General features: G+C 43.9%; 1 protein-coding gene across 1 annotated transcript; it reads right to left on the bottom strand.

Annotated features, from left to right (window-relative positions):
- Positions 1 to 1,989: 1,989 nt before the first annotated feature.
- On the bottom strand, positions 1,990 to 9,192 carry MAT2A (methionine adenosyltransferase 2A). The gene is made up of 9 exons (XM_059188247.1): positions 8,967 to 9,192; positions 6,475 to 6,552; positions 6,257 to 6,379; positions 5,638 to 5,750; positions 5,410 to 5,553; positions 5,023 to 5,241; positions 4,569 to 4,751; positions 4,285 to 4,418; positions 1,990 to 3,617 (listed from the first exon to the last, which is right to left on the bottom strand). Exons 1-9 carry the CDS (start codon positions 9,055 to 9,057, stop codon positions 3,515 to 3,517), a joined length of 1,188 nt encoding a protein of 395 aa, XP_059044230.1. The 5' UTR covers positions 9,058 to 9,192; the 3' UTR covers positions 1,990 to 3,514.
- Between the last annotated feature and the right edge of the window lie 1,710 nt (positions 9,193 to 10,902).

The following is a 10,902-nucleotide window of genomic DNA, read 5'->3' as shown; positions in this document are numbered from 1 at the left end:
TATATTCTTTCACCCTTAGACCAGAGTAGGTGCAGTTGTGCAGGTTGGGCCTGAATTAAGGGCATCCCACTGAAGCCTGATTCCTACAAGATATTGTCTGCGTTAAGCTAGCAGTAGCTGTTCCACAGGGTATCTTGATCACTTTTGTAAGAATAGTGTGGGGGAAACACTGGTTTTCAATAGTTTTGTAGATCTCAATGACACAGTATACCATGGCACAATGTCCTTTGCTAGTAAGTTCAGCTATCTTCTGTTCCCCTGCCCTACCCGCCCGCCCTCCCCTTCCCATGCCCATTATTTGACTGGTAAGAATAGTTCTTTTGGGGAAGGAATTCTTAAGAGTAGTTTTAATATAGGCAAGGATGCTATCCTAAAATTGTTAGTATACCACCTCTTTTTCCCAGTGAAAATGATGGAGTGGAAAGGTAGTCCTTTTAATACTGTTTATGAGAAAAGCTGTTCAATGGAATAAATCTTGAGTTCAGATTTCAGGAGGAAATCAGGTCCTGTGCAACCATTATAGGAATGGGCTGTCAGTGTCCTTTTAGCCAGGCTTTGAAAGTATTCCATTTCATTCTACTCCCAGCATTTGGATCTTTTGTCCCTTGACACCCAGGTCATCCCTTTAAAACTTTGTAGAAAGTCGATTTCCTTCTAACCCAAACATTTGACCTTTCCTTCTATACATGGCCTGCACTATCACCCCAGTTGACATCTTTGGTTCTCTTCTCCCTGAGCTGCTTATTTTTCACCTTTAGAATCTTTTTCCCCATTAGGCAGAAGACCGGTCCTTTTAAGATCCTTCCCCAAGCTCCTTAAGGTTCAGTTTATCTTCTTAGCAAGTACTGAACCTAACCTTAATTTCCCTGGCGCTGTCCCAGCAGCCTATAGGCACCCAACTCTTCCCAAAATCATTCCCCTTATCTGACCAGCATGGCTATTTTGACAGCAATGTGTTGTTCATTCTCTAAAAAAACAGATTTAACTTTGGTTCCCCAACATAAATTTTTAAGCCTCCAAATAGGTGTAATTAAGCATTCCTTGGGTCTCACTCACATTTACAGGTCAGCAGTAAAAAGTTGGAACCATTTGATTTTCATACGTGCTCGTGTAAACATGCCAAATAGTGGTCTGTACTTTTAGTTCCTAGGCTTAAGAAGGGATTGTTGTGGTTCTTGTGTAAACCTCTCTGTACACAAACTCAGAATAAAGGTTTTAGAAACTTACAGCATCTTCACTATAATTTTGTTCAAATTTTCATTTTAGCTAGCTTATAAAATGGTTTAGAACCTGGCCCCCTCACCACTGTTCAAAAATTTGGCCAACTGTGTCACGTACTGAACATCTAACTTGCAGCCTTTAACAGGTTTATAATAAAGGGATTAATACTTAAAGCATATTTAAGACTCTTTCACAGTGGAAAGCTAAATAATGGGCTTAAGCTTAAGAGTAAACAGTACCGGGCGCCTGGGTGGCTCAGTGGTTAAAGCCGCTGCTCAGGTCATGATCTCAGGGTCCTGGGATCGAGTCCCGCATCGGGTTCTCTGCTCAGCAGGGAGCCTGCTTCCTCCTCTCTCTCTCTCTGCCTGCCTCTCTACCTACTTGTGATTTCTCTCTGTCAAATAAATAAATAAAGTCTTTAAAAAAAAAAAAAAAAAAAAGAGTAAACAGTACCATTCCATGTTTTGTCCTTGATCTTGGGCAATTTTAAAACATTCCTGGTGGTTGAGTGGCTGCTGCAGTAAGGACACATGGATCTTGGCCATTTTATCAGCCAAAAAGGCAGTGCTGGACAAACAGATCGAATCTTGAGTGTTTTTCTTCATGCTAGGGATCGGCTTTCCAAACCTATTAAAATGCTTGCAGTCGTGGTTGAAGGGGTGTGAGGTGATTTCCCTGAACCATGAGAAGGTTTACAATTATTCAGGGATAAAGAATATATTCTCAGATAATATTCATACGAACACTTTTAAAGAATAATGGACACAGTTAAGGTAGAACCTAGCATTTTATTTAGATCTTCATTAAACTGTTGGAATTGAGAACCAGACATACGTAATAAACCTCCAAAAATAGATCCTGAAAGGCACTTTCTGCTTAGGGCAAGCAGTCATGGAATAAGCATGTAAACAAGCTGGCTTCTCTGTACCACACCAGCCAAGTCAGCTTTCTCCATGGCCAGCCGCACCAGCTCTGCCCTCCCTTCTGTTAACACCAGCCAGACCCCCTGTAGGTCTAACCCAAGGTTTTTCTGTAGGACACCTTGGCCTACCTGGGAATGCTGGAAACATGTTGTTAAAGGAATCATGGTGTTGAGGAAAAAAAAAAAAAAAAATCTTTTAAAAGCTGCCATCTGAGGTGATGGCTTCTCTGTACTTACGCCATACCCCAGAATACAATAAATAAGCAATTAGAAAATGTTCAAGTATGAAGGGATTTCCTCCTCCCCGCCAAAAGCACTGCTCTCTGAAGGAAGCTGGTTTCTCTGTAGCTACACCAGCTGTTCAGAAAGCTCATTGGACCTGGTTTTGAAAATAAAACAAAGTTAAAACCCTGGGAGGAATTATTGTGCAGTGTGGAATACTCAGTCTTTCTTATAAAGAAAAAAAAAAGTTATCTGGTACCAAAGTGTGCAACCTACAGACCCTCAGGTACTGCCCTGTGACTTCTCTGTATGACATCACAAGGGTGCCAAGTGCCTGTTTTTCTAGAGCTAGGAGTTGGTGGTTTGGCTAGTGCTGAAACCATGCATAGGGTTGGTTTACTAAATAAAAACCTTATTACGTACGTCCTCCAAAAGACAGCTGAAAAGTGGAGAGATTTTGATTTGGTGCTATTTAAGAGATGGCAATTAAGAGCATAAGCACCAGGGAGATGGTTTAATGGTAACTGCCTTTTTTTTTTTTTTCTGTCAGGCTAGAGCTCCAACTGGAACTTGCGTTACATGCAAGAGTGATTGGATAGGGAACACTCCCTGACAAAGAGCTACATAATTAGAAATGGATCAAGTTATAGGAAGATAAGGGAAGGCTTCACATTCATAATAGAGCTCAAGACATTACAAATTCATGCTGACAGGGCTATGGCATCGCCAGACAGAGGCTATAATGGAACTACAAGTACTTTACGTGCACATTACAGGACATTTTCAGCATTTGGTGGGAAAGTCAATGCAATTAGGATTTTAGAAGGTTGGGTGATAGGGCACAAAGGTTCAATTTCAAAAAGCATTATTTACTACAGTGTTGTTGGTTTTTTTCTAGGCAGTTACATGGATTACCTATGCTCACTAAATTCATTATAATGGTGAACAAAACACCTAGGGACAGAATAGCAAGCCCAACTTACAGTCCCCCACACAAGCTAAAATTCATGTCATTGACTAGGAGTGACTGCAACTGATCAGGAGCTGAAAGAGGACAGGAAAATTTAGGAAGAAGGGCCCTTTCCCTCAGAGCTTGAAGGCTTCTCTGTAGCCTACGCCAACAAGTCTGGGGAAAAAAGGCTAACACTTTCAATATTTAAGCTTTTTGGGCACTTCCCATGGGAAGCTGTCCCTACCAAAGTGGCCATAGGCTGCAGTCCTCTGATAAATTGGCTTCTTCAGATCCAGATCCCTGGAATATACAAGTCCGTAACTTAATATGTAGCATTCAATTAAAATAAAGCAAAACAATCAGCAAGACTCATTTTCAAGAGTTCTGGCAAATGAGTTCAGTTCTCTGGGGTTTGCTAGGAAAAAAGTTTGTGGCAGAAGTGTTTGTTACTTCTCTGGTGTCCAAACTCCTCGCACAGTCCTTATTAGTAACTACAGTTCTTGTTTTTCCATCCTTGGCTCAACAAATATGAAAACTCGTCATTATTCTGAGAAATTGCAAGTATCAAAAGCTCTTCTGAGATCATTGCATACTTACCAAGGTCCCATGCCCACACCCTGTTTATTTTCTTTATAGCAGCCTTGAATAGCCCACTTATCTGTACTAATTGCTTATAAATAAAATAAACATCCTTAGATAACACAAGCACAAATCCCCATTATCAAATGTGGAAGACTTTCTAGGGTGGTTAATCTAAGCCATGGAGCACTGTAGTTTTAGATTGTTCTTAACATACATAAGCCTTTACTAAAGGCAATTTAAAGGTAACATCAACAGTTCTAGGACTTAAAACATTTCCCCACTTGAGAAATCTTCAGACCTTCACCTTGATTTGAATATATCTCAAATATATGTACATATACCCACACCCTCATTTTTAACTAGCAATAGGCTTTACCATCTTTACCTGACAATGACCCCAGGGCGGAGGTCAAAATTCTTCTTCACAATCTCTAATAGCTCTCTCTCACTCTTCTGAGAGGTGCCATAATGGAAAATGGAGATAGACAATGGATGAGAAACTCCAATAGCATAAGAGACCTAAAAGGATTCAAATGTCATAAGAGTCAGTGTTTAAAAGACCCACACACTTATGTAATACGCTGGTATTTAAAAAAGACGAATACTATGCTAAATGCCCTCCCGCTTGCATGCCTTCTAATCAATCCAGTTACACAAAAAAATATGTACCTGAACAAGAACCCTTCTGCACAGACCTCCTTTAACAAGGGATTTTGCCACCCAACGAGCAGCATAAGCAGCTGAACGGTCCACCTTGGTATAATCTTTTCCTGAAAAGGCACCTCCTCCATGAGCTCCCCAACCGCCATAAGTGTCCACAATGATCTTACGGCCAGTCAAACCAGCATCACCCTGAAATTACAGGATTTAAGTCACTTTGTGCTTTCCAATAAACGGTTCTGTGGATCAGGTTTGTTAAACACCTATTCTGTATCACTCAGCAAATATACTCAAAAGAGTCAAAAGCAAAAAAACCAAAAAGCTATACCGTAGCTAATAAAATGTGAAAGCATCTGGCTGTTTTCTAACACCCCCCCCCCCACTCAAAAAAGGTGACAATAGTCAAATTTGCAAGTCAACATAAAGAAAATTCAAAAAAGTTGAATTGTATATAAGGCCTTACCTGGGGCCCACCAATAACAAATCTGCCACTTGGCTGTAGATGATAGATTGTATCCTCATCAAGATATTTTGCAGGTACAACTGCTTTGATGACTTTCTCCTTTAGGGCATCCCTCATCTCATCAAGGCAAACCTCTTCATCATGCTGAACAGATATAACAATTGTGTGGACTCTGATGGGAAGTACAGCACCTCGATCCTGCATATACTGCACAGTCACCTTGAAGACAAATCAGATGATCAGAACATCAGTTTACTAGATACAGAACCAAGACAAAACTAAATTATAATATGAAGGATAAATACTAGTCTTTTTCCAGTTAGCTTTAAACAAGTTTATGGATGTTCTGTGAAGTATGTGTAATCCAGCTTTATAATCATCACTTACTTGAGTTTTAGAATCTGGACGTAACCAAGGCAAAGTGCCATTGCGGCGTAGTTCAGCTAGTTTTGCATTGAGCTTGTGTGCTAAGACAATAGTTAAAGGCATACATTCCTCAGTTTCATCAGTGGCATAACCAAACATCAAACCCTACAAAAGGAAAAAGTCAATGTCATCAATCCAAGCTTTGGAATTTAATGTTAGAAGAGATGCAGACAGTCTACACCAAGGTACCTGGTCCCCTGCACCAATGTCTTCCTCGTTCCGGTCAAGATGAACACCTTGAGCAATATCTGGTGACTGTTGCTCCAAGGCTACCAGCACATTACAAGTCTTGTAGTCAAACCCTACAAACAAAACAATGCCTTTAGGAAAAAAAAGGGGGGGGGGCGCGTACACAAAGAAATACCAATGCCTTCTATTTACAACAAATGTCTGGAATTTTAAATACTGCTAAATCAAATACAGGCACCCCCCCACTTTTCTAAAGTGTTTCACACCTTTAACAAAGACCTATACCAGTACTTGTTTTCATTGACTGAAAAAAATTTGCAAAGGATTTCTGCTTTTACCAAAAAAGCTATGTACTAATGTAGATCTACTGTAAAAATGAAGCCTTTGCATCATTTTGGCTTCCAGGTTGCATAGGAATGTTCCATTTTTGGATAGCAGGGGGAAACTTGTACACCTAAAACTTGGAACTTTTAGAGAATTAAATAGGGCTGGAACAACAAAGATAGTAAAACTGTACAACTGGGATTAATGGTTTAGCAGGGACACTCTAAAGACAGAACTAGAGAAAGTTGAAAACGTGGAAAAATGAGCTTAGAAATGCCAACTCATTAAAACACACCTTTGGAAGAATCATCATATCCAATGTGTTTAATGGTTTCACGAACCACTTTCTGGTAGTCAACAGCAGCTCTGGATGTAATTTCCCCAGCAAGAAGGATCATTCCAGTTTTTGCAACAGTTTCTAATAAAAGATAAATTCACACTCAAATGTCACTCTTATGAAGTACGGTGTTACCTTTTCATCTGTTGGTTAAGCAAGCAATGTTTAGAACCTACCACAAGCCACTTTGGCATCAGGGTCCTGCTGAAGGTGGGCATCAAGCACAGCATCGCTGATCTGGTCACAAATCTTATCTGTGGAAAAAAAGAATCCTGACTCAATCTCTCTCTTATGGTCAATGGAAGTTTGTTGTTCTTCCTTATAAGTACTGCTGTACAGATCTTTGGGAGATCTTTCTTTTAAAATCTGGTAAATGGGCAACTGAATGGCTCAGTCGTTAAGCGGCTGCCTCTGGCCCGGGTTCTGGCCCCAGGATCCTGGGACAGAGCCCCACATCAGACTCCCTGCTCACTGGGAAGCCTGCTTCTCCCTCTCCCACTCCCCTGCCACTTATGTCTCTCTTTGTCAAATAAGTAAAGTCTTTAAAAAGTAGTAACAATAATAAAAATGTGGTAAAACCTACAGAACATAAAATTTACCATTTAATCATTTTCAAGCATGGAGTTCAGTGGAATTTCAAATACGGAGATCTGAATTGCTGTCTAATTATAAGTACTGCTTTACCAGAAACCATTTGCCAAATGATGGATATAATGCTGCATATTACTTGAAAACCTGACACCAGTCTTAATATAGCTGCACCACAAGCTCACCAATTCAGATCAGCCAGCAGAATGCCCAGCATGTTTAATACCTTTAAATTCACTGTGATACATGCAATTTACACCTTAGAAGGATTTCATCCCATCTCTAAAGTATTTCAGACATTTTGAAAAAATAAGTTCCCAGGCAAAACAATTTCCACTGTTAAACAGAAGAGCCAGATAATTGGAATTAATCAAGTTAAGGCAGAAAGTTTATCTTCAAACTGAAAGGCAAAGCTGGAAAACATTTTGCTTTACAGTATTATTTCTCAAGGACAATCATACTGACATTTTATCCCACAAATTTAAAGTCTTCATTATAAATCTAACCAACGAGAAAGGTGAACTGTCTTCTTCCCTTGTTATCAATTTCTCCCTGATCATAAGGAACACTAATCAGAGCAACAGAAAATGTCAAAGAGAAAGAATAAAATAACTGAATCTGCCAAAGTGTAGTCCAGGAAAATGAGCTGAACATGCTGGAAAATGTCCAAATGTATTCTGAATCCTTGTTTCTTCCCCACTTCATTGCCATCTATTAAGTGGGAAAACAGAAATACCTCCCCTAGAGATTCCAGGGAAATTGAATTTTCTACAATTATCCGGAACAATTAAAGCAGAATGTGTATGGCAGTCAAGTCAGAAGCTCAAGACTTAATTCACAAACTGCTATATGTGCCTATACCTTAAGTGACTAAATTAATAAAAGGCGAATCAAATACATGTGAAGTTCTCAACACTTTAATAAAAGGTGAATCAAATACATATGAAGTTCTCAACACTTTAATAAAAGGTGAATCAAATACACGTGAAGTTCTCAACACTTGAGGGAAGGTGGGTAACCCACACCAGAACACATGACCTTCCCTCATCAGATCTTGGCGTCTATCCTCTCCCACACCGGTAGGTTGCTTGTGGATTTCATCAGAGGCACAGCAGACTTACTAAACAGAAATGGATTCTGAAGACCATTAAGACTTTAGATAACTATGTCACTGTGATCATCCCAAGAAAAGGCAGAACCTGTACAGCAAAATAGTTATGTCCACTAGGTGATGTTTTCAGGCTGAGATTGAAAGTTCCTTGAAACAGCTTCATTCGTTCACGTGTAAATTGATCTCCATAATGGCGGACTAGTGGACAAAGCCCAGAGAAGGAAATGTTCAGTAAAACCTTACCTAACGGTAAAGCACCCAAGACTTTAAAGGGAAATCCAACGCAATTGCAGCTTACACTTAATTCATGTTTCCTATCCTTTTCAAACGTGGTCCAAATAAGGAAAGCCTCCCCCAACCTGCGCTATATTTAGTTGGAGACTGTCACCTTGAAGGCAAGGCCATATATTGCCGAAGGGCACGTCCGTCGTCTTCTGGGGCCGTAACAGCCCAAGGCAAGGAATTAACAGAGACGGCACAGGTCCCGAGGTCCGGGCCCCCCACTCCGCACACCCGAGCGCGCCGGAAGCCGGACGGCTCCCCCTCGCCCAGATGCCACATGCGGCAAACACGTGGTTGCGGCTGCAATGCGGGGCGCGCGCTCCCGAGGACCGGCCGCGAGCACTCACGGCCAGTCGCCCACTCGAGGGCTTTCAGACGACAGGGCGGAGATGAGGAAATAGTGCCCTCCCCGAGTGGAGCACAGCTGCCCCGGCCCCCGCCCTTCTCGTTTTCTGGAATCTTCCGCATGCCGAGGCGCGCGGCCGGATGGGAGGAGAGGAGAGGAAGGGGGAGGGGAGTGGCGGCCACGCGCTCGGCACCGGCGGCGCCACGAGGAAGGCGCGCGGCCGCCGCTCTTCTCACCCTCCGCCCGACGAGGGCAACCAGCGTGGGCACCGCGGCTGGCCGGTCCCTGCCGGGCCTGCCCACGCCCCGCCCCTCACCTCGCTCCAGGGCCCGTCACCTCACCTGGGTGGCCTTCCCCCACAGACTCCGAGGTGAAGAGGAACGTGCCCTCCTCGATGAACGCCTCGTGAAAGCCGTTGAGCTGCCCGTTCATGTTGGTGTTCGTAGCGGTAAATATAAGTGGCGTTGAGGGAAAAGGGAGCGGCGAGGCGACGAGTGCGAAATGCACAAGGAGAAGACAGCGTTCTACTCAGCTCGGGCGGGCGGCGCGGAGCGAACGAGGCGGCGGGCGATGCGGCCCAGTATTTATACACAGCGCCCGCGCGCGCCCGACACGGGCCCCGCCCCTCGGCGCCGCGCGCCAATGCGCCACTCGCGCGGGGGTAGGCCGAAGGGGAGGTGCGCGGAAAGGGAGCCCGGGCTGAACCACTCCGCGGGGTAGGGGGAGCGAGCGGAGCTAACGCGCCCTTCCTGCGAATATTTAGTCATATTAAGCACTTCTAACAAGGGCCAAGTGGAAGTGCGAGTATTTGGGGTCCTTGTACCCTTCCGTGCTCGAAGTGAAAGGAAAAGCGACGAAGACTTTAGGGGCCTCTTCCCCTTGCTGTGACATGGCACTTTCCTTCCGACCGTTGACCGAGCTGTCTGTCCGCGAGGTCGCGTCCCCCAGCGGTGACGAAGAGAATCGGCCGAGGTTTTGTCCTCAGGCTCTGCCGGAGGGTCTTTCCGGCCGGCCCCGCCTTTAGATACCCTGGGGACGGGGAGCCAGTGGCCCTCGGCCATGTGAAAGTGGCCATCTTGGCTGGTCAGCGCACTATTCTTCGCACGGCCTTATTCATCCCCACCCGGCGCGCAGCTGGGGGCTGGAAATCCTGGGGGTTGCTAGTAATTTCTTGGTTAATGCCTCAGTGGTGAAAATGGCCGAAAAGCAGAATAACGGTAGTTCTGTCATGGATTGCCGTCTTACTTCCACCACAGCGCTAAAGTTTCTGAGGGAGGCCCTTTCCCTTTGTTGCTCCTGCAGTGAGGGCCGTACTCCAGCCCCTTCTTCGACTCAGGCCTTTGCTCCGTCCAAGAAAGGAGGCCCCTCACAAGGCTGACCTGGCACTTGCTGACTTTCCTATATCTCTGACGGGAAAATAATCACTGTTCAGAGTGTCCTTTCAGTCCTCTGTTCAGGACACTGTTGAATATTTTTCTTGGGGGGAAAGCCCTGTTTTAGCTTTTGTATGTGATTAAGCAGATCTCTTAGTAAGATGAAATGGTCCATTTCATGAAGCTTTCACTTTAAAAGATCCACCTGCGTTTGTCCCAGTTTTGCCCATGAAGGGAATTACAGGGAGAGAAGAAGAAAAGAACAAAACAAAACTTGAGCCAACAAGGAGTAGGAAGTCGGGAACGGATTTCATGGAGTCCGCGTTTGGAAGAAGCCCACAAGTGGAAAGGAGGGCAGGTGTCACTTCCTATCGTCCGGGGGCCGAGACGCCGTGGGGGTTTGACAGGGGCTGCGGTCCTGGTGGTCCCGCATGCATTAACATCGGGTTTAGTGATGTTTTTAGGGAAAGGCCTGCTCCTAGGATAGGATGCACGTTTCCCCGGGGAGATGGAGGAGACTCCTTGGAACAGCCTCCAGCTGCTTTAACGCTCAGAGAATCAGCTAAATTCTGAAGAACAGTCTTGTCAGCGCTGGAGAAAGGTGGGAGTTTGCCATTGGGAAACAATGGAAGCCCTTGGGCTGTGCTAGGGGCTTTGACAAAGGAGGTTAGGGAAGCACTCATGATCTCTTAGACTTTTCTGACCACATCCATGGTGGCTCAAAGCATGCAGCGAGGTTAAATCACGGAAGAGACAACATGTATGTTTTTATTTTTAAAACTCACCACAGAAAAACAACTGTATAAGATTATTTAATAATTTTTCTTGTTTTAGTGTATTTCATTTTTTTTTTAAAGCAGAATGCCGATTTATTAACTCACAATGAGTAATAAAATTGCCAACT

The sequence above is a fragment of the Mustela lutreola genome, chromosome 9 (assembly GCF_030435805.1).
Source record: "Mustela lutreola isolate mMusLut2 chromosome 9, mMusLut2.pri, whole genome shotgun sequence".
Lineage (NCBI taxonomy): Eukaryota > Metazoa > Chordata > Mammalia > Carnivora > Mustelidae > Mustela > Mustela lutreola.
The sequence above is the reverse complement of the archived record's forward strand: the minus strand, read 5'-3'. Positions and strand labels throughout refer to the sequence as shown.